The following is a 23511-nucleotide window of genomic DNA, read 5'->3' on the forward strand; positions in this document are numbered from 1 at the left end:
TTTCTATCTCCCAAGCTCTACTTCAAGTATTTCCTTTTTTCAAATTGAATTAAGCTTTCTAGAGAAAGATCTTAGTTCTTGAACCAACAAATAAATACTGTTGGTTAAAGCATTATGATAAATGATTTAGGGTTTACCTTTTAGTATCTTGCCATGCTATATTCATGTAAATCTGACTGGTTTGAATGAAGTATCATGCAAAGTTGAAAGTCAAATCTCTGCAAATCCAATTATCTTAAAAGCTAATGAACTTCTTGTCAACAAAATTGGTAGTAATCTACGACCAATTCCATTAGAGAGTAAATGATAACCTTTATCTATTAAGCAGGATGTTTCAAGCCCATTGTGAGGTATAAAAGTCCCCAAAAGAGGGCTTTCTTAGGATGGATATAGATGTGATGAAAGAGTTAATAATGTTAAGAAATGTCATTTAAGAATTAAGAATATGCATGTAAAGAAAAAGAAATGCTTAAACAAACTACCTGTGCCTGTCCCCGGGAGCATGATTGGAAGAAATACAACTTTAACTTATTAGTTAAGAAAGAGGAATGGAATACATCAGGGAGACAGCCATACTTCCATACTTGAGAGCTGGTCTACCCATTCCAGTTTCCTTGCAATAAAGATGTCAATTTCTGTCTAACCCACAGCCAAACATCTCAAGCTCCAGAGATCAAGTGCTCAGCGTGGTAAAAGTTCTGAAAAGAACCAGAAGCCAGGACAGATGCTCCCGAACCTGACGGACAAGCTGAGGAGCAGACCCAGGTGACTCCATGCCCCGATGACGCCGCCAACCCGATGCCCCTGACCTGGAGAGGAGGGAACAGAGCAGCGACCCTCGAGAAGAGAAGATATGACAATTGCAGAGGAGTTACCCTATGACAGGAAGGTACTCTGTGGAAGGGAGGACATAATAGCCAGGGATTATATTCCTCCTTCATAACTGGAGTACCTCTGAGAAACATTTTTAAAAACAACCGAAAAGTCAGGCTTTTCTCCTTCATTCCAAATTAATTAAATTAACATTCTATTGCCCTAGTGAAGCACTGAATGTAAAGGTTTACTACTATATTTGAAAGCATTTTTTTTAAAAATTTGGACTGGGGAGGAAGCTTAGTGGTAAAATGCTTACCTAGCATGCACAAGGCCCTGAGATCAAACCTCAGTACCACCACCAAGCAAAACAAAACAAAACAAAAAAAAACCTCAACTAATGTTCACAAACACCCAAATCTCACCCACAGAAACAAAACAAAAAAGTTAATTTGGGTTATTCTAGTTCTCTCATTTAGAATTTTTCTACTGAAATGTGAGAATCCTTTAGCTTCTCACATAGGAAAAGTGATTTCCTTATTGAAAAAACACTTCTACTATTTTAATTTGAAATGTAATTTGAGCCCTGTCTTGCCTTCTATGTAATGCATTCAGTAAATATAAGTAGTTCTGCTACTGATTTTATAACCAGTTCTCCTGAAGGAATAATTCATTGGAAAAAAATGAATATAAAATTGACTTAGATTAAAAACTAAATCTAAAACTATTTCTTAAAAGTTAATATTGCTACATAAATAAATTGGACAAATACTGCCTACATCTAAATGAGATTTTAACGTTTGTCTTAATTAAAAGCAATTTTCTAACACCTCATCATTACCAAAAGAAATTAACCAAGGAGAAAAATTTGATTCAAGTCTATTTCTTCCCCCATTCCAACTTTTTTTAAAAATTCCTGTTTATGTAAGAAGAGTAAAAACAAATTTGAGCCAGGTGCAGTAGTGCATGCCTATAATCCCAGCTACTCAGAAGGCTGAGACGGAGGACTGCAAGTTCAAAGTCAGCCTAGGTAACTTAGTCGGACCCTGTTTCAGTGGTATAGTGCCCCAAGTTCAATTCCCAGTACAAAAACAAAAACAAAAGCAAAAAAACTCACACCAAATTTGCTACCTGCTAATACCCTTGAAACCTGCTACCTATGCTCTGTATTTCATCCTTGGTTCTATCTATTGCATTAAAACAGAAACAATGCAAACAAAATATGAAGAGCCCTGAGTGGCTCAAGGGAGGTAACTAGGCCTTCACATTAGTGAGTACCCAAAGAAATCTCATTAGTAACTTCTTTAAGGAAACAAAAGTAAAAGAGACAGAACAAAATTGACTAAACTCTCTTTGAATGGGAGCCAAACTGTATAATAAGAATGACTCACTGCCCTGGAGCTTTTAAGGATATAAACAGCAACAGCTGATATAGTTTACTGGGTTTCTCAGAGTAACCATCCCCACTGAGACAACACCCACCATGGAGTCCTGGAGTAAGTCCTCAAGGCGGGATAAACTGGTGCTGTGGTCACAGGAATATTTTCGTTTGATGGAGTCTTGGAGGTTCCTCAAGAATGACTCCAGGTCTCGGGCATCACTGAAGAACTGTGGGAACATAAGCTTGTGCTCAGTACACCAGAACACCGAGATATTAACTGAGGAAAAAATCCTACTGGGCCAAGCTTAGCAAAGTTGATTACACTCTACTGGACTAGGGATAGTTCATAACAGAGGCCACAGAAATACAAATAGGGATAGTTCATAACAGAGGCCACAGAAATACAAATAGGAAGGCATAAAAAAAACATGTCAGTAAAATGTTGGTGATGACAGCCATAAAACCTACTAAACTCTATAGAAAATTAGCCTGTTTCACCATCAGAAATCACTGCTCTTTCCTCTTGACTTCTGACTAGTGACAGCACTTGGCTGTGAGGTCTATTCCATGAAAAGCTTATAGGTTAAGTGAATCAGCGTTTCAATTTATTGATATGATTACAAAATAGTCAAAGAGATGACTTAGAATAAAAACAGAGATAACAGCTTATTTCCTCTTCTACCCTTTCATGAAAACAAGCAGTGTATTCTTTTATGTTGTGACAGACTATAGGTTGGAGGGATGGTCCTAATATTTTACAACTCCCCTCTCTCTCATCAAGAAGTGAAATCTGTCTCCTTCCCTTGAAGCTGGGGCATCTCATGTGACTTGCTTTGACAATGGCACATCAATACATCTAATAGCAGCAGAAAAATGTACTTGTGCACAGGATTTGCTTTTTCTTGCTGCTTGTAGAACAGATACTTTGTGAAGGCTACTGGATGATAAGGACACATGGCCTTGTATCCTACCACCCCAGCCAAGTGTCAGATTCATGAGTGATGATGCCATTGGGATCAGCCAGTTGCCTGCCCACCTGGGGGCTGTACACAGCTATGCATAGGACAGGCAAGATGAGAGCCACTCAGCTGAGCCAGCCCAAAATGAGCTAACTAAATGATTGCTGTTTTAAGAAACTAAGTTTTTTGGAGGTAGTTTACACAGTAAAAGCTATCTGATATAGATGTACTTTTAACTTCAACTTTACCACAGGTATGCACACACATACTGAGTCCACCATACCTGAAAGTAAGCTGCATTCTCTTTCACATGCTGCTCAACACACAGGCATAGCTGCCTCATCCACTGCAACTGAGACTGAACAGCAGCACTATATGCCTGCAAGGACCAAGCACAGAGACAGAAGGGCATGAGTTTGGCAGGCTCGATATATATATGTGTGTGTGATGCTCCTTCCAAATAAAACTCTGCTGATGACAGAGAAGTCAAGAGAAGAGGCATGGAGATACTTGACTGGCATCTGCTCAAAGCTTCCCATGAGAAAGAGGCTTCCCTTTTATTCAACAGGGTTATGTGAAAAGGGATCACAAAGAAAAGGCCTTTTCCGGGGCTGGGGATGTGGCTCAAGTGGTAGCGCATTTGCCTAGCATGCGTGAGGCACTGGGTTCGATTCTCAGCACCACATAAAGATAAAATAAAGATATTGTGTCCACCTAAAACTAAAAAATATTTTTAAAAAAAGAAAAGAAAAGGCCTCTTCCAAATTAAGTCACAACTAAATGAACTGACCAGCAAAACCTAGGTACACATAAATCTCTCCTGGATTCTTCAACTGCTTCTCTTCTAGGACAAAGACATGGGTGGGTAGGGGCAAAAGGGGGCAAAAGGACAGTCAGTAAAGATAAAAAATTTTATTTCTTCAAATAAAATTGAATATATCTGGACAGTTATCTGAAGAAATATAATCTGAGTCACTTTCCTCCATACAGTTAGGAGTCAATGTCTCATAATGTTTCTCTTATTATTCTTCTTAGACCATCAAAACTGTTTGCAGGCTTTTGTGGACTATAAACAGCATGGAATGAAAAGGGAAATAATCCAAAACAAATGATCCCCGATACTCCTTCCAAAATATACCCACCAATTTGAATATTTGAATATTTTTTATAACAACAACTTCTGAATGTTTGACCGTCACACATTTTCAAGTCTCATACCTCCACAGTCTGCTTAGCTGGATGGTTCTCAAGTGACAGCAGTTCTGCTGTATCTTGTAGAGACCGAAACACATCCTGTTTCTCCTCAAGTTCCATTGTTAACTCCTGAAAATTGAATTCAGTTTTTTAATAAGCTCTACAAAGGGAGAGGGTAGCAATAAAAAAGAAAAGTGTCCTCTGTCCTACTTTGAATCTAAAACACAGGATTGGTGCCAAAATGACACATATAAACAGCACATGCGAAAGGATTTCAGAAAAGGGCCAAAAGACTAGAATCAGTGGGTGGGGGGGGGGCAAAAGAGGGCAAAAGGACAGTCAGTAAAGATAATAAATTTTATTATTTATTACCTTTAAGGACATGAGACCTGAGCCAGATCTGAGTAAAGTAGGAGAACACAATGGAGTGTTCAAGTCAGCCCCACACTAGAACAGGACACACAGCAGAGCAATATCACTGACCAACTGGCTTTGTTAGCCTACAAGGTCCTTCTGACACTAAATTCTACTAATACTACAGGACTCAGTTTAAACACCAGCTCACTTCTTCTCCCTGATGCTTCTGGAGCACTTCTTACATGTCTACCTTAGCTTAATTTCAGTTCTCCCACAACACCCATTCTTTCCTCTTCACTTCAGAGGACTCCCTTGCTCTTCTCTACATCGGAGAAGCTCACATTTTTTTAAGAATCCTAAATTAATGGGATTCAAGTAATTAAAGTGAGTGCTAGCAAAAAAGCTTCCTATTTGCATAATTCAAAATCTTTTAAAATCTTGTGTATGAAAATACTGATAGTAGCAAAAAAATAACCCTACTTACTACATTTTCCATTGAAAAAAAATAAAAAAAGCATTGTCCCACATGTTCAATGTTGAATTTTCTTGCCCATTTTACAAAGTAAGACTAAAGTGTTATTAGAAGAATTAATAAAAAGAATTCAGAAATTTGTGGGAAGCCAAGAGTATATCCCAATTAAATAATACTAAGCCCTTTACAAAGTGCTTTGCCTAGATTAGCTTATTAATAAGTCTTACTCAACCTTTTATATAACCCTTTGAAGAGGCTTTTATCCCATTTTACAAAAGTCCAGAGAGATTAAATGATTTGCCCAAGGTCATAGAGCTAGTTAGTGGAGAAATAAGAATTTGAATTTAGCTCTGCATCACTCCAAAGCCTATAATTTTACTACAAAACTATATTGTTTTGGAAATGACCCAACTTGTGTTACTGCTGCTCAATTCATCCAAGATTCAGCCTTCTTAAATAGTTCTCAATAAATTAATCTGGAGCTCCATTGCTCCTCTCTCCACATATATTTCTCACATGCATGGATGCATTGAGCAGGGTCCTATTTCCCTCTGTCAGAGTGCAGCTCCAGAAAACCAGGCTCTTTGCAGACTAGCCCCAAGTGTCCTCCTGCTGTTGTTAAATAAGCATGACAGGGCTGCTGTGTTAGACTCACAGAGAAGTAATTTTTCTTTGCTGAGATATTGGGATTGTTGTCACTCCAGTCATATGCTAATTCTTCCTCCTCCTTCTCATTCAACCAGATCAGCTCAGCAGTAGCTCTAGAGACAAATTTATGCAAGCTCTGAAGGTGTCTCATCCGGAAGCTAGAAGTCTCCTAGACAAAGTAAAGGTTTTCAGGTTAGACCGAGAGCTTCCACATCTATAGAAGCTGGCCTGTTTTTGCAGTGGATCACAGGGCTTTGCTTATGTATGGCAAATACTCTACCACTGAGCCACATCCTCACACCAGAGACTGCTTTTTTTAATTACTGGTTTATTCTCCATGAATTCAAGTTTTACAAATTTGGTATAAGTCTCCCCTAGCCACTGTCAATCTTAGGCAGAAGATAGAACTCATAAGGCCTTTATAGAAGCTTCCAGGATAAAGAATGATCCTGGGCCTGTCCTACTCTGGAACATCTTAATAGGCATAAAAAACACCAGATAGGAGAGGATTCCCTTTTCTACCAATGTCAAACTTCTAATTTTTTTTTTTTTTTAATCTCCAAGCATATATGGCCACTGCTTTGATGAGGCACAGGTTCTACCTACTTAAAAATTTTTAAAGCAGTGGTTTCTGACCCATTCAGAAAATGGAGAAAATGTTATAATACATATAAACAATCACAGAGTAAATGATATAACCTAATAAACAGAAAACTTAAACAGGTCCAAACCACATACTTTCTAATTAGGGAAGAGAGTTGTTTGGCTGTAACCAGATTCTCCATACTCTGACTCTAAGTTAGTCAGTCAAAACTCACCTTTAATTTACAATATTGTGTCTCCAGTTTTCCGAGAGTTTCAACATAGCTGGTATGGAAATTCTGGGACATCTTTCCCTGATAAGAAAGGGATGAAAGAAAAAGATGTTAGAGAAAGAATGAGTAAACTATGTGATGATTTTAACTAAGTAAATAAAAGTCTGTGTAGAGATAAGAACTCAATGCTCTGTGAACATGAAAGCTTCAACAGTGAATCTCTGGGTGACATGTTATAGCCTGGAGTTGCACTTAGTGGGCAAAAGCTCTGCAGGTAACACCTCATAATCCTGTGTTTCCAGCAATTTGGGGAGGTCTCTAAGCAAAACCTCTGTAAAATCATTCCCAAACTACAAAATTGCTTTTTTCAAGGGGAGAGTGGAAATAAAAAAGAGAAGAATCATGAATGAGAGAGAAGATAGATTGATGAACAGTTTTTCCACACAGCTCTCTACTGTAGGGATGCAGCGAAGGGAAAAGACTATGAATATTTAGAGAAAGAAGGACTGCGTTTAAAAACTGCTTCTGATACTTATTAATTCTGACCTTAGCTTCCAGTATCACTTTTTTTTTTTTTTTTTAGTACAAAGGGTCAGCTAATAAAAATACTTTTCTCACAAGGTTAGTTCAAATGTTAACAGAGATACTTCATTTATAAAGAGAATTTTTTTTTTTTTTTGCCAAGTGCTATTACTCATCATTATCACCCTTTTCCAGAGGCCCTGTCTCCTTAGAGACAGCTGCATCATGCATACCATCCCACTACTTGCTCATCCTTATCCCTCTCACAATCATAATGTGGATTCTGAATACTATGCACCTCATATAACCGGGCCTCCTTGACACTTGAGCCCAGTTCTTCCACACTAGTATGGATATGCTGCTGTGCTTCTAGCTGCAACTCCACACTAGGCAGGTCATTGCCCCATTCTGCCCGCTCCAGTTTCATCTGAAAAAGACAAAATAGGTATGCTATAATTCAGCTGAGTTGGCAGGAAAAGAAAATAAACAGAATCAATGTTTGGACAAAGTGGCTAGGGGCAGAAGATTGAGAGAAGAAAAAAACAAAACATCTAAACCATCTCCACCATTCCATGGTCTCCTACAGGAAACTAAACCATAATCACCCGGGAGGAGCTAGAGAAGAAAGCCCTTTAAGTAGTGAGGGGAAAGCCTTCTTCTGCAGCTGCATGTGAGAATACATTACTGAGTCCATCAATCAGAAAGGGTCTTCACAGGCTGAAAATGTTTAAATTTACAGTTTAGGCATTCCCTTTATGGCATCTTTTCATTTCACAATCAGAACAGATATAAAAAGAAATATCTGAAAATATTTAGCTTCATTCTTGACAACAACTCTTAACCAATGGAAGATAACTTTTTTATATACCTTTATTTTGTTTATTTATTTTTATGTGGTGCTGAGGATCAAACCCAGGGCCTCGAATGTGGTAGGTGAGTGCTCTACCACTGAGCCACAACCCCAGCCCTGGAAGATAATTTTAAAACAGTGTGTTCTGAGGTACTTTTACTTATTGGCAAATGGGGAAATCTGTCATTTGAAGATGGGAAGAATTTAATAATGAAACAAAAAGGTTAAAAGTATAGGAAAATACCAAATTTGAACCATCATCCTAGAATAAAATATGTAGTGCCCCCTTGAATAGTGGAACACAGCAACTTTGCTTAAACCTAAGAGTTAAAACAAACAACAAGAAAAGAAGAAACACCTCTGCCAAAGGGGAAATTTCAGAAACTACATCTGAGATTTACAGACACAGCAATCCCCCCCCACACACACACACAAAGTGCCATTAAAGGCACAGTTACCTGAAGGGAACAGATTCCCAAAGGGCTTCAAATTAGAAAAGCTTATACTATTCAGCATGGAATTGTGAGAATCTGCACTGACTTTCACAACTTTAGATTTAATGAGAAGGTATCTTAGATACAGGAAGGACCAATTACTAAGAAAATCTGTACTGGGGACACAGTGCAACCTGGTCTCTTATTTTAGACTAGCTGCTGGATCCAGTAAACACTGTGTGCAGCACAAGCTTTTTAGACATACACCCACCTGCATCTCTTCTACCCAAGACAGTAGTTCATAAACAAATCGGAGATTGCCTTCATCTTCAGAGGAGGAAATAGACACAAGTTCAGCTCGAGTCATGGGCTTTCGGAACCAGGAGGTAGAAGAATGGGTAGCCTTAGTCAAGGGTTCTGCTTTCAGATGGGTAGTGGTTAAAGTAGAAGGAGGAACCAATTCAAGTGAAGTGAAATGGCCCTTCCTGTACAGGTTTGTACACTCCAGACGCAGGGTGACCAACTCATCCTGAAGGCGCATGACCCTGAAACACAAGGTGAGAAAAAGGAGAGACTCAAATCTATAACATGCTTAAAATAAAATCTTCACTATGCATTTGACAAGAATGTGGTAAAAATAAAAATGAGACCATAACATGAAAAGTGTTTTGAGAAAGTGTTATATGAATGTGAGGTGACCTTTTAATATTTTCATCTAGTTTGAAATCGTCTTCAAGGCAAATGCCAAACTGCAGTGGTTGTTGGAGGAAAACAAACCAGTATCTATTTCTATGGTTCCTGGAAGGTACAGCAGAATAAACAATGGATTACCATGCATCTTTAAGCAATCCTCATCCCCTCTGTGAGTCTATTTCCTCTCTATAAAATGAGTGCAATAGATCACCAATATTTCTAAACCAGATGTGCTATCACACCTACTCTGAAACAGGGAGAGATACAAAATGCCACAATGATTGCAGGAATCCCATGGGCACTCAGTAGGAGGAGAAACTGTCCTCTACAAGAGAATGTCCCTGCTGAAAATATGTATGTGTAGTATTCCCACTGAGACAATGACCTCTCGAAGGCCCAAGTTATAAGATTCAGTGCCTGACTCTTGACCCACTCTTGTCATTTGAGCCTCAGCAGTTAGCAAGCCCTCTGTGTGAGTCCCTTGTTCCTCACCTAAAGGCCAGTTCTTCTAACTGGTAGTAATTCTCATCCCGTAGGATCTGGAGATCCACCTGCAGCTGCCTGATGAGACCTTCACACTCCTGAATGTACATGATGACATCTGACTCACATTGAACTGGCTGTCCTGATTCCAGGTGAGCAGCATCCTGGGACAGAGAGGGGAAAAAAAAGGGTGGGATAACTTTGTTACCTACTAGGAAAGAGGGAGCCAATGGGCCCACTGTACTTCCAAGAAAAAATAAGTAACAGCTGGATTCCACAAATGTTAACTGTGATGATTAGAGCAGAGAGTGAGAAGGTAGAAACAGATGATTAGAAGGGATGGGATAAAACAGAGACTTACAGCCTGCAGTGTATTTTTAGCTAGTGTCAATTTTTCTTCACAGTTCAAAGCACCATTCTGGATTTTGTTTGCAATCTGTAGCAGCAATTCTAGCCTAAAATAAGATAAAAACCATAGTCCAGTGCAAGGTTTGAAGTAGCCCAGTTAGGAATGTCAGATCACCCCCATGCTCCAGACCCACCTCTCTACAGCTGGCCGGAGGGATTTCTCTCGCTCCAGCATCTCAATGATGAGTTTTCCCCACTCTTCTTCCACATGATTAGGGTGATAACCTTGAGGCAGCTTAATTCTGCCAAATTCAATCCACACCTGAAAGAAAACATTCTTCGGTCCAAAACTACAGCCATGCCCTTTGGCCTATTTTCATTTGTTCTTGTACTTCACTTCTTGCCTCTTTACTCAGTTATTTTCCTACTATTTAATATGGGCAAAAGATCAAATATTTAGCAGTATCTCCCTTAAGATGAGAAGGAAAAAAATAAAAAATATAGAGACTACAAAAATCCTTCCATTCCTTCTACACTTCCTACAAATATTCCTATCTTCTCAATAATCTCCATTCTGGCAAGGTTAAATGCCCAGCCCATCTTTACCACTTCAAATTCTCCAGAAACCAAAATATGAATGGAAATCTCTTTTATTTTCATCCCAAGGAAAGATTTAGTTTCCCTCTAAGTTGTAGAATAACTCGTTCACAAAACTCAAGATTTCTGAATAAATACATGCCACTTTTCAGCAAAAAAAATACAGATGATTGATGCTATCCCTTTACCATGAATTTATTTTCAAGACCAGACTAAGGGTGTTGTCACTAACACAGGTTGGGCAGTGCACACAGGGAATCTGTTGGATCAGGAAGCAACAACAGTGCTAATGAGCAAACCACGAAGTCATAGTCAGTAATTTCCTTACCTCTAATAATTTATATAACTCCTCAATTCTTCCTTTTTCTCTCTCCTTGGCCAGAATTTCTGTTTCTTTGAAGTGTATATATTGGTTATAAAGTGCCTACAAAATTAATATTTGGTGAATGGATGAAAGTCAGCAACAGGGTCCAATTTTTCACACTACCTTACCCATAGTAGGCAGTAACAAGTCCTGAGATTCAGTCTCTAGAAAGAATTGATTAAACAATTTAAGGCCATGGCTTTACCTTTAGTTCAACAGGGTTCTGGGGAAAAGATTTATCTGACATCAGTATGGTATGCTGTTTGATCCAGGGGATGAGGGAGTCCACTCGGCTTTGGTATTCTTGCCACCTGGAATCCACTTCCTATTGCCAGAAGGGAAACATCACATATCTGATTAGCAATATCCAGAACAAGCACAGAATAAAGTAGCTCAGGCCACCCCAGACCATGTAAAATCCTTTTCCTCTAATTGCCTAGGAAGTTGCTCAGTTTAATGCTCACAGTCCCAGTTTCGAAGCTCCTCAAGGACTCTCAGGTGGCATTCAAAATCCTGACATCAAAAAAGGCTACAGATCAGCTACTAAAAATATTTAGAAAAGATCCATGATATAATTAATCAAACTGATATCAGTAGCTGAGAAAACACTGCCTTATCTTGAATTACAGCTGGGAACAAGAAGGACATTCTTGGCTGGCATTTAGCACAAAATGATCTATGCTAGATGAGGCAAAATTAGCAAAATTAGGCTCATTCCCAGGGATCAAGGACAATGTAGATTCAAATGACTCTGTATAAAAGTGCTCTATATACAATGAGAACTTAACAACACTACCTAATCAATGTAGTCCACCCAAACAAATTAAAGTCAGAGGAACTTCAGGAGAATGTTCTTTTACCGTAGCACTGATCCCTTCTCCACCCTCAGGGACTTTAGGGAAGGCATCATAAATTGAAGACACATAAGTGATTACAGACTTTTCATCTGGAGATGGCACATCCACATCTGAGAGAATGGACAAGAAATTTCTCAGAACAAAGGAACAGTGAATATATGCCAAACATACTCAAGTTCAATAAACTCTCACCTTCTGCATCCAGCAATCTGGTGACTCCCAGTCTTTCTGCCACTTCAAAAGCCTGTTCCAGATTCTCTCGGTTACTTTGGATTTGCACCCTCTCCATATCTACCAGATCAGGTCTGTAAAAGTTCATCAAGGCACATGAAAGGCCACCATCTATATATCACACATGAGTTCACACAAAGAAAACCTCTTAGAAGTTCCCAGAGCTGGAAATTTCTAACTCAGTGAGTTAGAGAGAAAGCAAGAGGTTCAGAAGGGTATTAATCCCAATTTCAATTACATGCCAGATAATTTTAAACTTACACAACAGTAGGTTCACTGCATTTTTGGAAAAGGTATCACAAACTAGTACAAAGTGAAAATTGGTGCATATTTATGACCACTAAGAGCTCAATAATTTTGATTTCTGTCATTAAAATTCCTGTCTTCCTCACTCACCCCACTTCAAGCCACCTGCTGTTCCTCAACCACTCCAATCAAGTCCTTACTGTAGACCCTATGCACTTGTTTTTTCCTCCACCTGGAACACTCTGACCACACAGGTCTGCATAACTCACTCCTGATAGTCCTGACCACTTTTGTCTAAATTACCAGAGTCCCCTGTCACTTCTCCCTTCCATTGCACATGCCAATGTAGGACAGCATGCACCCGTTTCCTTATTGCCTATTCTACTGGAGGATAAGTTCTGTGAAAGCAAGAAACTTTTGCTCTTTTGTTCATGGCTATCTGTGCCTAGTGCCTAGCTAAAATTGTAGGAACTCAATAAAGATCTTTTTCAAATGACTAAATGAATTAGAACATAATTCTTGTTAAAGGGGAGAAATGGCATTATAACCAATTACAATGAGATGAGACGAAGTTCTTCCAGGAGCACTAAAATTCCACTGTACTTACCTATATCGGTGAATAAGTGCATTGAACATTTTCCCATCACTCCAGCAGGAAGAAAAGTTGGTACATTTGATTCCTGTGTAACCAGCTGTCACCTTCTGAGTCCACAAAAGTAGTTTTTCCTTGGCTGACATATCCCCTGATTCCCCACTAATATAGATGTCAGAGATCTGCCAAAAGGTAGGACATGGAATAACTTAGTATAAGTAAGATGAAGCCTTTTAATCTTCTCTGCTCAGAGAGGAGGAGGGACATACAAGGTTGGCAGCCATATAGATACAACTCCAACATATATTCGCCCTCTTTGGTAGTCAGAAAAATGAAAATTAAAACCATGAAAGGTTACTTTTTACCTATTAAACTAGAAAAAGTTTAATTGTAATGACACTAATCAGGATTGGAAAAAATGTCTAAAATTGGATATTCTTACCCACTGCCTCTAGAGAAAGTATAAGTGACATAACTCCTGTGGATGTCAGCTTTGAATTAAAAGTCTTAAAGGAATACATACAACTGGTTAGAAAATCCTCAGTGATAGGTACAAAAATTTCAGACAAGAATGTTCACCGAAACATAAAAAGCAAGCATATACCAGACTTCAAACTATACTACAGAACAATAGTAACAAAAACAGCATGGTACTGGTACCAAAACAGGCGGGTGGACCAATGGTACAGAATAGAGGACACAGAAACCAATCCACAAAACTACAACTATCTTATATTCGATAAAGGGGCTAAAAGCATGCAATGGAAGAAGGATAGCATCTTCAACAAATGGTGTTGGGAAAACTGGAAATCCATATGCAACAAAATGAAACTGAATCCCTTTCTCTCGCCATGCACAAAAGTTAACTCAAAGTGGATCAAGGAACTTGATATCAAATCAGAGATATGGCGTCTGATAGAAGAAAACATTGGCTATGATCTACATACTGTGGGGTCGGGCTCCAAATTCCTCAATAGGACACCCATAGCACAACAGTTAATAACTAGAATCAAAAAATGGGACTTACTCAAACTAAAAAGTTTTTTCTCAGCAAAAGAAACAATAAGAGAGGTAAATAGGGAGCCTACGTCCTGGGAACAAATCTTTACTCCTCACACTTCAGACAGAGCCCTAATATCCAGAATATACAAAGAACTAAAAAAATTAGACAATGAGATAACAAATAACCCAATCAACAAATGGGCCAAGGACCTGAACAGAAATTTCTCAGAGGAGGACATACAATCAATCAACAAGTATATGAAAAAATGCTCACCATCTCTAGCAGTCAGAGAAATGCAAATCAAAACCACCCTAAGATACCATCTCACTCCAGTAAGATTGGCAGCCATTAGGAAGTCAAACAACAAGAAGTGCTGGCGAGGATGTGGGGAAAAGGGTACTCTTGTACATTGCTGGTGGGACTGCAAATTGGTGCGGCCAATTTGGAAAGCAGTATGGAGATTTCTTGGAAAGCTCGGAATGGAACCAGCTATTCCCCTACTCGGTCTATTCCCTAAAGACCTAAAAAGAGCACACTATAGGGACACTGCTACATCCATGTTCATAGCAGCACAATTCACAATACCAAGACTGTGGAACCAACCTAGATGCCCTTCAATAGACGAATGGATAAAAAAAATGTGGCATTTATACACAATGGAGTATTACTCTGCATTACGAAATGACAAAATCATAGAATTTGGAGGGAAATGGATGGCATTAGAGCAGATTATGCTAAGTGAAGCTAGCCAATCCCTTAAAAACAAATGCCAAATGTCTTCTTTGATATAAGGAGAGTAACTAAGAACAGAGTAGGGATGAAGAGCATGAGAAGAAGATAAACATTAAACAGGAATGAGAAGTGGGAGGGAAAGGGAGAGAGAAGGGAAATTGCATGAAAATGGAAGGAGACCCTCAGGGGTATACAAAATTACATACAAGAGGAAGTGAGGGGAAAGGAGGAAAAATATAAGGGGGAGAAATGAATTACAGTAGAGGGGGTAGAGAGAGAAGAGGGGAGGGGAGGGGGGAGGGGGGATAGTAGAGGATAGGAAAGGCAGCAGAATACAACAGTCACCAGAATGGCAATATGTAAATCAATGGTTGTGCAACTGATGTGATTCTGCAATCTGTATATGGGGTAAAAATGGGAGCTCATATCCCACTTGAATCAAAGTGTGAAATATGATATATCAAGAACTATGTAATGTTTTGAACAACCTACAATAAAAATTAATTAAAAAAATAATAAAATAAAAAGCAAGCATGACATAGAAAAAAAACGTTAAAAAGAGCTTAAACTCTAATGAGGGATTACTGGTCACAAATTATAGAACATAGGAAAGAATTCTTTGTAGCACTTAAAGGTATTCTTTAAAAAAATTTAATGACATAGGAAAATGGTCATTGAATTTCATAAAAAGAAAAAGAACACAAAATAATATATAGTAATCCTAATTTCATATAAAAGATATGGAAAATATATTTAAGTATATAGTCACACATATGCATATGTATACATACATGTAATGTGATACAGATGCATACATGTATTTGAGTATAAATCCTAGGGAGGGTTGGGGTTGTGGCTCAGTAGTAGAGCACTTGCCTACCATGTGTGAGGCTCTGGGTTTGATTCTCTTTTTGATTCTTTGATTTATAAAATAAATAAAGGTCCATTGACAACTAAAAAATATTTTAAAAATAAATCCTAGGGATACAACAAATTAGTAACCATAGCTATCTTTTAGTGGTAGCATTATAGGTGATTTTTATATTTTCAAATTTTTCTATATCATGTATATACTTGTAGTGAGAAAAAAAGCTATTTGAAGAAATATCCAAAATATAGCATAAGACCCACTTCAGAGAGACTAGGAAAATGTTCATGCCTCTGATTCTAGAAAGACCTGAGTTTGAATCTTAGCTTACCTAAACATAAGCTCAGTTATCACATCTGTAAAGTGGAAATAATACCTACTACCTTTTCAAGGGTACTGTAATAATCAAACATTATATATGAAAGCATCTAGTCTGAACCCAAGGTCATACCTAACAAATAGAGTTCCCTTCTCTCTCTTGTGTGGGTGATGATCCTCCTTAAATTCTTATTTTTCTCCCTCCAACAGCACTGATGGGCTATGTCATAATTTAACTGAATGTTAAATTTTTTAAATGTTAAATTTTTCACTGCTGGTTATTATTTCATATGTATAATCTTATCTCCCCAAAACTGTAGATTTCCTGAGAGACTGGTACCACATCTTAACCATCTAAAACCAAACAATAGCCCCTATGAGGGACAGCTCCTCACTGCCGGATGTGTTTTCAAGCAGTCAAAAGGATGCTGTGCAAGAAACAGTCTCCTGATCATGGTCCTTCTGAATTACTGCCTGTTCACCAATTTTGTACTGATCATATGGGGAACTTAATGTGTTTTAATTAACAATCATTTGCTTTATAAATGGAATAGTAAATACAAGCAAGTGAAAGTATCTGAGGAGAAAACCCACCTAGAATCCAGAGTGAGGTTACTTTTTTGACAGCAAACAGAGAATTCAAAGCAGTGTGTAAAGTCAAACAAGTTTAAGCTAATGTTAAAAAGTGTCTCCCCTTAGTGAGACTATTTCCTTTCTTTCTTTTTTCAGACTTTGAATTGTGGGCACACTTTATTTCTGAACTAAAAACTACAAAAATAATTTTGATTAACAAGAAAAAGCACAAGGCTTTCAATCAGATATGCTCCTGGAAGGAAGCATTTAGGAGAAACATGACCTCAGGCAAATCACTTAAGCCTTCTGTACTCTTTATTCCTCATATTTACTACAGGATAACTTTCTCATAGGGTCCTTATGTGGATTAAACAAGATAATGTAGGTATTGCCTGGAGAACATGTGTTTCTTTCCCATTATAACCATTAATTTAAATAAAACCACATAACCATTAATTTTAGGTCATGGTGTTTGGGCAGGGAAGGCATGAGCATGTCAACAGAACACCTTGTGCCTTAACTGTCTCTATCAGTGACCCACTGAAGCAGAACCCCTGTGGTCAGAACACTTGGCAATCAACAATAAGACACCTCAAAGTGCTCAATCCTAAATTTACAAACTCAACTCATAAAAAATGAGACCGTATATCAGCAAAAGATATGAGATCCCAACTTACAATGGTTCTACTTAAGTTTACAATGATGTAAAAAAGCATATCACACAACTATTCCATTTTTCATTTTAAATATTTTATTCAACAAATTACACAAGATATTAAGCATTTTATTACAAAAAATACTTTGCATTATGTTAGATGATTTTGCCCAACTGTAGTCTAATGTATGTGTTCTGAGAAATTTAAGGTAGGCTATCCTAGCTATGATGTTTGGTAAGTTTACATGGATTAAATCCAATTTCAACTTAAAATGTCTTCAACTTATGATAGGTTTATCAGGATGTAACCTCATCACAAGTCAAGGAATACCTATATTTTAAAAATAGGAAAAACAGTGGTTGGGTAAGGTGGCACATGCCTGTAATCTCAGCAACTTGGGAGGCTGAGGCAGGAGGATTTCGAGGCCCTAAGCAACTTGTCTCTAAATAAGATATAAAAAAGGGCTGGGGATGTGACTCAGTGGTTAAGCATCCCTGGGTTCAATCCTCAGTACGGGGTGAGGTAGAGGGGACTGACAGGAAAAATAGGGCCAGAAACCTTAAAACTTTATTGAGGATAAAAGAAAGGAAGCATGGCCTCAACTGGGAAGGTAAAACAGTGCCCTAATCAGCAGATTCAAGGGCAGAAGGTTCTCATGCCCTTGACAGGTATGGTATGTTCCTACAGGAGAAATCATGCCATCACACTTCAGTGATACCAGCTAATAAGATTATCCTGCAAATCTGTCCGCCACTTATTATCTCTCTGCTCTGACTCCATGTTTACCTGACAATCTTCAAATTACTATTTGCTTCCCATATAGATACCCTAAAGCAACAAACTGTACTGAGTAGTTGATATAAATACTCCATAACTTGGCAGTTAAGATTCATTTTAAAAATTAATTAATCACATCTCTTACAAGTATGATAAACATGAGTTAACTGCATAAAATTCAATCAATTCTAAATACATAGCGCGTGGGGCTATGCTGAGGACCCAATGATGCTCATCGTGCCCAAGCCATCCTCCTTTCAGCCCAGTATAAACAGCATTGCTCTATTTCCAATTCTATTACAATTCCCCTTTAACAACATTTCTAAATGCCACCCCACACTAGCTGTTTCATGAACATATTAAGAAGGAAAAACTTGTTAGGAATAGGAAATAGGAAATAGATTTGGTGAAGTAAAAAGGGATAAAATGAATGAGCAAAATGAGATGTGGGTATTTGGTCTCTTTACCAAAAACAAAACTACAGTTAGTTAACTGATATTGTATGTCTGGTATAACCACAGCTAGCCTCTGATGACCTCTCCTACCTGCCAATTACAATGTTTTGCACTGAAACTACTTCAATGAATAGTTTTACTTCAGATTTTCAACACAGCTATAATGAGACAGGGAAATGTCTGGCTCTCTCAAGGAAAGAAAAGATACCCTGTTTAGATTTGAATCTTTCCTAGATTGTAAACTGGATGTGAAAAATGAGATTATCATCACAACCAACTCAGTAATTAAATTTGGCTTTTGTCCATATTTTCTTGTAATAACTTACATGTGATATGTGTACACAGTGCTGAGCTTTGGGTTCTACAGAAGCATTTACTTTAATCTTCCAAATGCACAAATCCAGCTTTAGTTTCAGTGAGTTCACAGGAAGTCATTTGGGAAGGATGCAGCCTCATTACCATGCCAGAAACTATGAGCATCTACCTGAATTTCTTTTCATCCCACACTTCCCAAGTCCTGGTTAATTCCTTTTTTTAAGCATTCCTGAAAACTAAATATTTCCTAATAATTCAATAAGTATTTACTGAACAATGTCTTAACCCTAATGGCAGGCATAGAGAAAAAATAAATCACAGTTTCTTCATTCTGATTATTATTTTTCAAGCAACCACTAGGTTCTAGGAACTGTGTTTAAGCTGTGTTTTGTTTTGTTGTTTTGGGGTGGTACTGGGGATTGAACCCAGTATATTTAATATTTCAAATTTGAAGGTGATATTCCCAAGGACAATAACTAAAACTTTATTGGATTTTTGGTCTTTTTTTTTAACAGATTAAATTGTTTGATCTCCACAAAAACTGATACTGATTGAACTAGCATATGGTGATACAGATACATTCATTTTTTTTTTTTTTCATGAACTGACTATAACGTCACTGGGAATCCAACAAAAAGACTACAGGAAGTCAAACACAATGAAAATTTGTTTTTGGGAGACTAGTGTCTGGAGGAAAAAGTTCTCTTTATATTTATTCATATATGATAGGCCATGTGAAAGAGTTATATGTAATTTAATGCAAACTGAGCAATAATAGTAATATCCAATAGAGAATCTCAGTAGAATGGAAAATTACTGTAAATTGGAGTAATCAAAAAGATCTCTTGAACAAGTACAATTTAAACTCATTATCACATAGCCCAATGATAAAGAGCTTACTCGGTACGTGTGAGGCCTTGGGTTCAATTCTCAGTACTGCCAGGAAATAAAAAAATAAATGAACTCATCATTAAAAGATATTATGGGGGCTGGGGGTGTGGCTCAAGTGGTAGCGCGCTCGCCTGGCATGCGTGCGGCCCGGGTTCGATCCTCAGCACCACATACAAACAAAGATGTTGTGCCCGCCAATAACTAAAAAATAAATATTAAAATTCTCTCTCTACACCTCTCTCTCTTTTAAAAAAAAAAAAGATATTATGGAATAGACAAAGAGAAAGGGAAAAAGAATTCCAGGTAGAAAGGGAACATAAGTGAAGATTAGATGTTGAAGGAAGTTTGAAAAAAGAAAAGTAGATGGTTAAAACCCAAAGGTTCAAGTTGGGAACTGACAAGAGAAAAGATTAGATAGATTATGGAGGAGTTGTAATACTAAACAGAGGATATGGACTATGTGAGTCTCAGAAGATGACAGTAGATGTTCTGAACATCTTGCTTCTCAGGTCCTAACATTTCCAGCTGACCTCATCCCACTATAGAGAAGGCATCAGACCCTGAAAATTTCCATTTGATAAGCAAGTGAGGGCACAGTGCAAGTGGAGCTCATTACAAATGCCCAGCCCAGAGAACTAATGGCCACTGTATTTGTGGGGAGTAGTTTATGACCAATATTGAGATTAAGAGGAAGTTCATGGGGACGTTCACTTCCATATTCAAGAGTCTTAGAGGTCTCACAAGGGAATGAAACTGCAATGGAAAGCCTAGGTCAGGATATGGGAATTTTTCAATTCTACTAAATATTGGCAAACTTATCCTTGCTGTATTTTCAGACTTTTTATTTTTCCTCCAGTCTTATGGGTATAAAATAGTATCTGCTTGTTGTTTGGACTTTTAGATCCCTGTGAGTAGTGAAAGCCTTCTTAAGTGTACGAGGCTTCTGAGTTTCCTTTTTTCATGAACTGCTTATTTCTTGGCTTTACCCTATTTTCCACAAGGGTATCTATCTTTTTCTTGTTTATTTGTAAATCCTTTAAATAATAATTTTAATGAGTAACATTAATTGTGCTTGTATTAGTTCATATAATTCTCACAATAATCTTATAAATTATCAACTACTCTTACCCTCAGTTTACAAATGAGGAAACTGTGGCACAGAGAAGTAACTTGCCCAAGGTACCCTGAAAGTCAGTGGCAGAACAGGGATTCAAATCCAGCCAATCTGTCTCTACACTCTTGGCCATTTTATCTATACAACACTTAATGCATTCTGGATATCAACCTTTTTTCAGTATATGCATTATATAATAATTCTAACATTATTATTACATTTGGGTTTTTTTAATATTTATTTTTTAGTTGTAGTGGATACAATACCTTTAATTAATTTATTTTTATGTGTTGCTAAGGATTGAACCTAGGGCCTTGCCCATGCTAGGGGAGCACTCTATTGCTGAGCCACAACCCCAGCCCCTATTGCATTTGTTTTTATACAATTTGTTTTTCTTAACTTCTCACCTGAAATATATATAATAGAAAGAATATATAATAAGCCCCATGTACATATATATATATATATATATATATATATATATATAATAAGCCCCATATATAAGACAGAACATATAATAAGCCCCATGTACACATCCCGCATTTTTAACCACTATCAACTCAGCTATCTTGCTTCATCCACACTCTACCCACTTCACCATGGCCTATTTTTATGAAGCAAATCCCACACATATTATTTCTTCTATGAACATTTCAGTGGCTAACTCTAAATGATAAGCACCCTCTATTTTTTAACATAACCACAATACTACTATTACACCTAAAAATAATGATTCTTCAGTAATATTTTTGATTAAGTAAAATTCTTTGAAAAAAGAAACAAAATCCTTTCTTGAACAAAGCTCTAAAAGTAAGTTTTATTTCTACAGCACTTCATGGTTAGTTTGCTTTCATCTCACAATGCAAAGCCAATATTAGTAAAACACTTTCCCTATAATTACAGAGTAGAAATGGGACTATTTATCTAAGGTATGTAGCAAGGACATTGGTATAGAGTTAAAATTCTTAAGTCAATGGGATCCACCAACAGTGTGGCAGGAGATTGGTGCTAGGAGCCAAGATGGGAAAGAGGAAGGGATTGTCAACAAATTTCGTTTAAATGAGCCAGGTATTATGCTTATTGATGGCAGCTGGGAGTATGGAATCTTGAGAAAAAGAATGGGCCAGAGAAGGCCTTTATGTGACATCAAAGTGTAACTGCTATTAGTCTTTCCCACCCTGCTCCAAATCCGAGTCTATTTATCATTCTGAAAGCCATTTTTGTCAGCTGCCCTCTGTCATTTTGTTCTGCATTAACTATTTCCTGACAAGGGATGTATCAACTGCACCAGATGAACAGGAAAGAAGACCAACTTATCTTTTATTATTCAAAACTCACACTTGGCAAGAATTAGAACCAGCTACTGTTTCTCGATATCCTAAAGAAACCAGGAGCAGTGGCACACACCTGTAATCCCAGCAGCTTGGTACAGAATTTTAACTCTGTACCAATGTCCTTGGGAGGCTGAGGCAGGGTGCTAAGCAACTCAGTGAGACCCTGTCTCTTAATAAAAATACAACATAGGGCTGTGGATGTGGCTCAGTGATTGAATGCCCCTGAGTTCAATTCTGGTACAAAAAAAATTTTTAAAAATATATATATAATGTGTGTGTGTGTGTGTGTGTGTGTGTGTGTGTGTGTGTATCCATCCCAAATAACTCCAAAACCCACCAAACAACTTATATGTCTAGCTATAGTCTGGTCCCACTCCCATCAACATGCCCTAAACTAATCAACAGGAGAGAGAGCGTACCTCAAGTTAGGGCAAGGACAGTCACCACTCTGCAGTATGAATTATTTTCTGAGGAGGAGGGTCACTACTTCAACATATTAAAAACAAAACAAGCAACAAAATTAACATTGCTTAATTGCACGCATGCTTCTGTTTAGGAAGGAGCTGCTCCTCTCATGTCTGCCCCATGTTCCCATCCTCTGCAGAGGGAGCTCCGACTCCAGGCTCGCCATGAGTCTCAACTCACATGCAGTGTCAGAACATGCTGCCCTCTGTCCTCTGGATGCTGCTGTCTTCAAAGCCTGTCAGTAGCCTACTAGTAAGAAAAGTAGTTCCCTGAAGATACAGTTCCTCCTATGAGGGTTTGGGTCCACTGGATATAAGGACTTTCACTCTGAAGGAATTTTACACTTATCCTGAAAAGTTACTTACGTCTTATAAGATGATCACTCCATAGTCCTTATATCACATGATAAACACAGAGCTTCAGAAACATGCAGGTATCTGCACTGAGATTCAATTACTTAGTTTTTTTCATCCTTGGCTGTATCTCCATAGTTTGGCTGTGTCTGCACTGCAAGCTTGGCTGCCCAGAAAATGTCCAGTACCAACTTGACTCACACACTGAACCATGTCACACAACTGTTGATCCTGTCAAACTACAGATTATGGTTCAAAGGATTTTCCCACCAATCTGTAAAGATTCCTCACAGAGTGATGCAGAAATTTTCTTCCCATACATTGCTACCTATAGTCTGTTATCTAAGAGAGCCTAATATTTTCCACTCCAAACTTTCTAAAAATCTCACTCAATTATGAGCATGCATCCTATAATATTATGATGATTCCAGAATATCAAGTTCAGTGGCAGTGATATTAAGAGAGAAACCAGTTCAGCAGTTAATTTTATCCCCAACATCTGTTCCATACAAAGATAAAAGTTGACTTTGGAGGACTAGGGGTATAGCTCACTTGCCTAACATGCTTGAGGCCCTGGATCTGATATCCAGCACTACAATAAATAAGTAAATAAACAACTAAACACGGTGAATTTGACATTCCCTCTTACCATATGAAATCCAAATACTGTACACCTCATCCCAATAGTTTGTCTTCCCTCTTACCCATAATACAGGTTTGTACTTACACAGATACCCATTTTTATTGAGCCCCACAGAGGCTCTTACCCATTCATATAACAGATACATTTCAATGGCCACC

General features: G+C 37.9%; 1 protein-coding gene across 3 annotated transcripts in view; it reads right to left on the reverse strand.

The window, feature by feature from the left end:
* The window catches only part of Macf1 (microtubule actin crosslinking factor 1), a 221715-nt gene that overhangs the window by 164995 nt on the left and 33209 nt on the right, over positions 1-23511 (reverse strand). For all 3 annotated transcript variants that reach the window (XM_076860679.2, XM_076860680.2, XM_076860681.2), the window contains exons 5-19: positions 12872-13038; positions 11980-12092; positions 11791-11897; positions 11136-11255; positions 10895-10990; positions 10164-10291; positions 9983-10076; positions 9631-9785; positions 8717-8990; positions 7460-7588; positions 6643-6720; positions 5832-5993; positions 4372-4476; positions 3437-3532; positions 2296-2421 (exon numbers count right to left, since the gene is read on the reverse strand). In XM_076860679.2, coding sequence (XP_076716794.1) covers positions 2296-2421; positions 3437-3532; positions 4372-4476; positions 5832-5993; positions 6643-6720; positions 7460-7588; positions 8717-8990; positions 9631-9785; positions 9983-10076; positions 10164-10291; positions 10895-10990; positions 11136-11255; positions 11791-11897; positions 11980-12092; positions 12872-13038 — 1950 coding nt within the window. The remainder of the gene's footprint in view (positions 1-2295; positions 2422-3436; positions 3533-4371; positions 4477-5831; positions 5994-6642; positions 6721-7459; positions 7589-8716; positions 8991-9630; positions 9786-9982; positions 10077-10163; positions 10292-10894; positions 10991-11135; positions 11256-11790; positions 11898-11979; positions 12093-12871; positions 13039-23511) is intronic.

Source organism: Callospermophilus lateralis, chromosome 7, assembly GCF_048772815.1.
Source record: "Callospermophilus lateralis isolate mCalLat2 chromosome 7, mCalLat2.hap1, whole genome shotgun sequence".
NCBI classification, from domain to species: Eukaryota; Metazoa; Chordata; class Mammalia; order Rodentia; family Sciuridae; genus Callospermophilus; species Callospermophilus lateralis.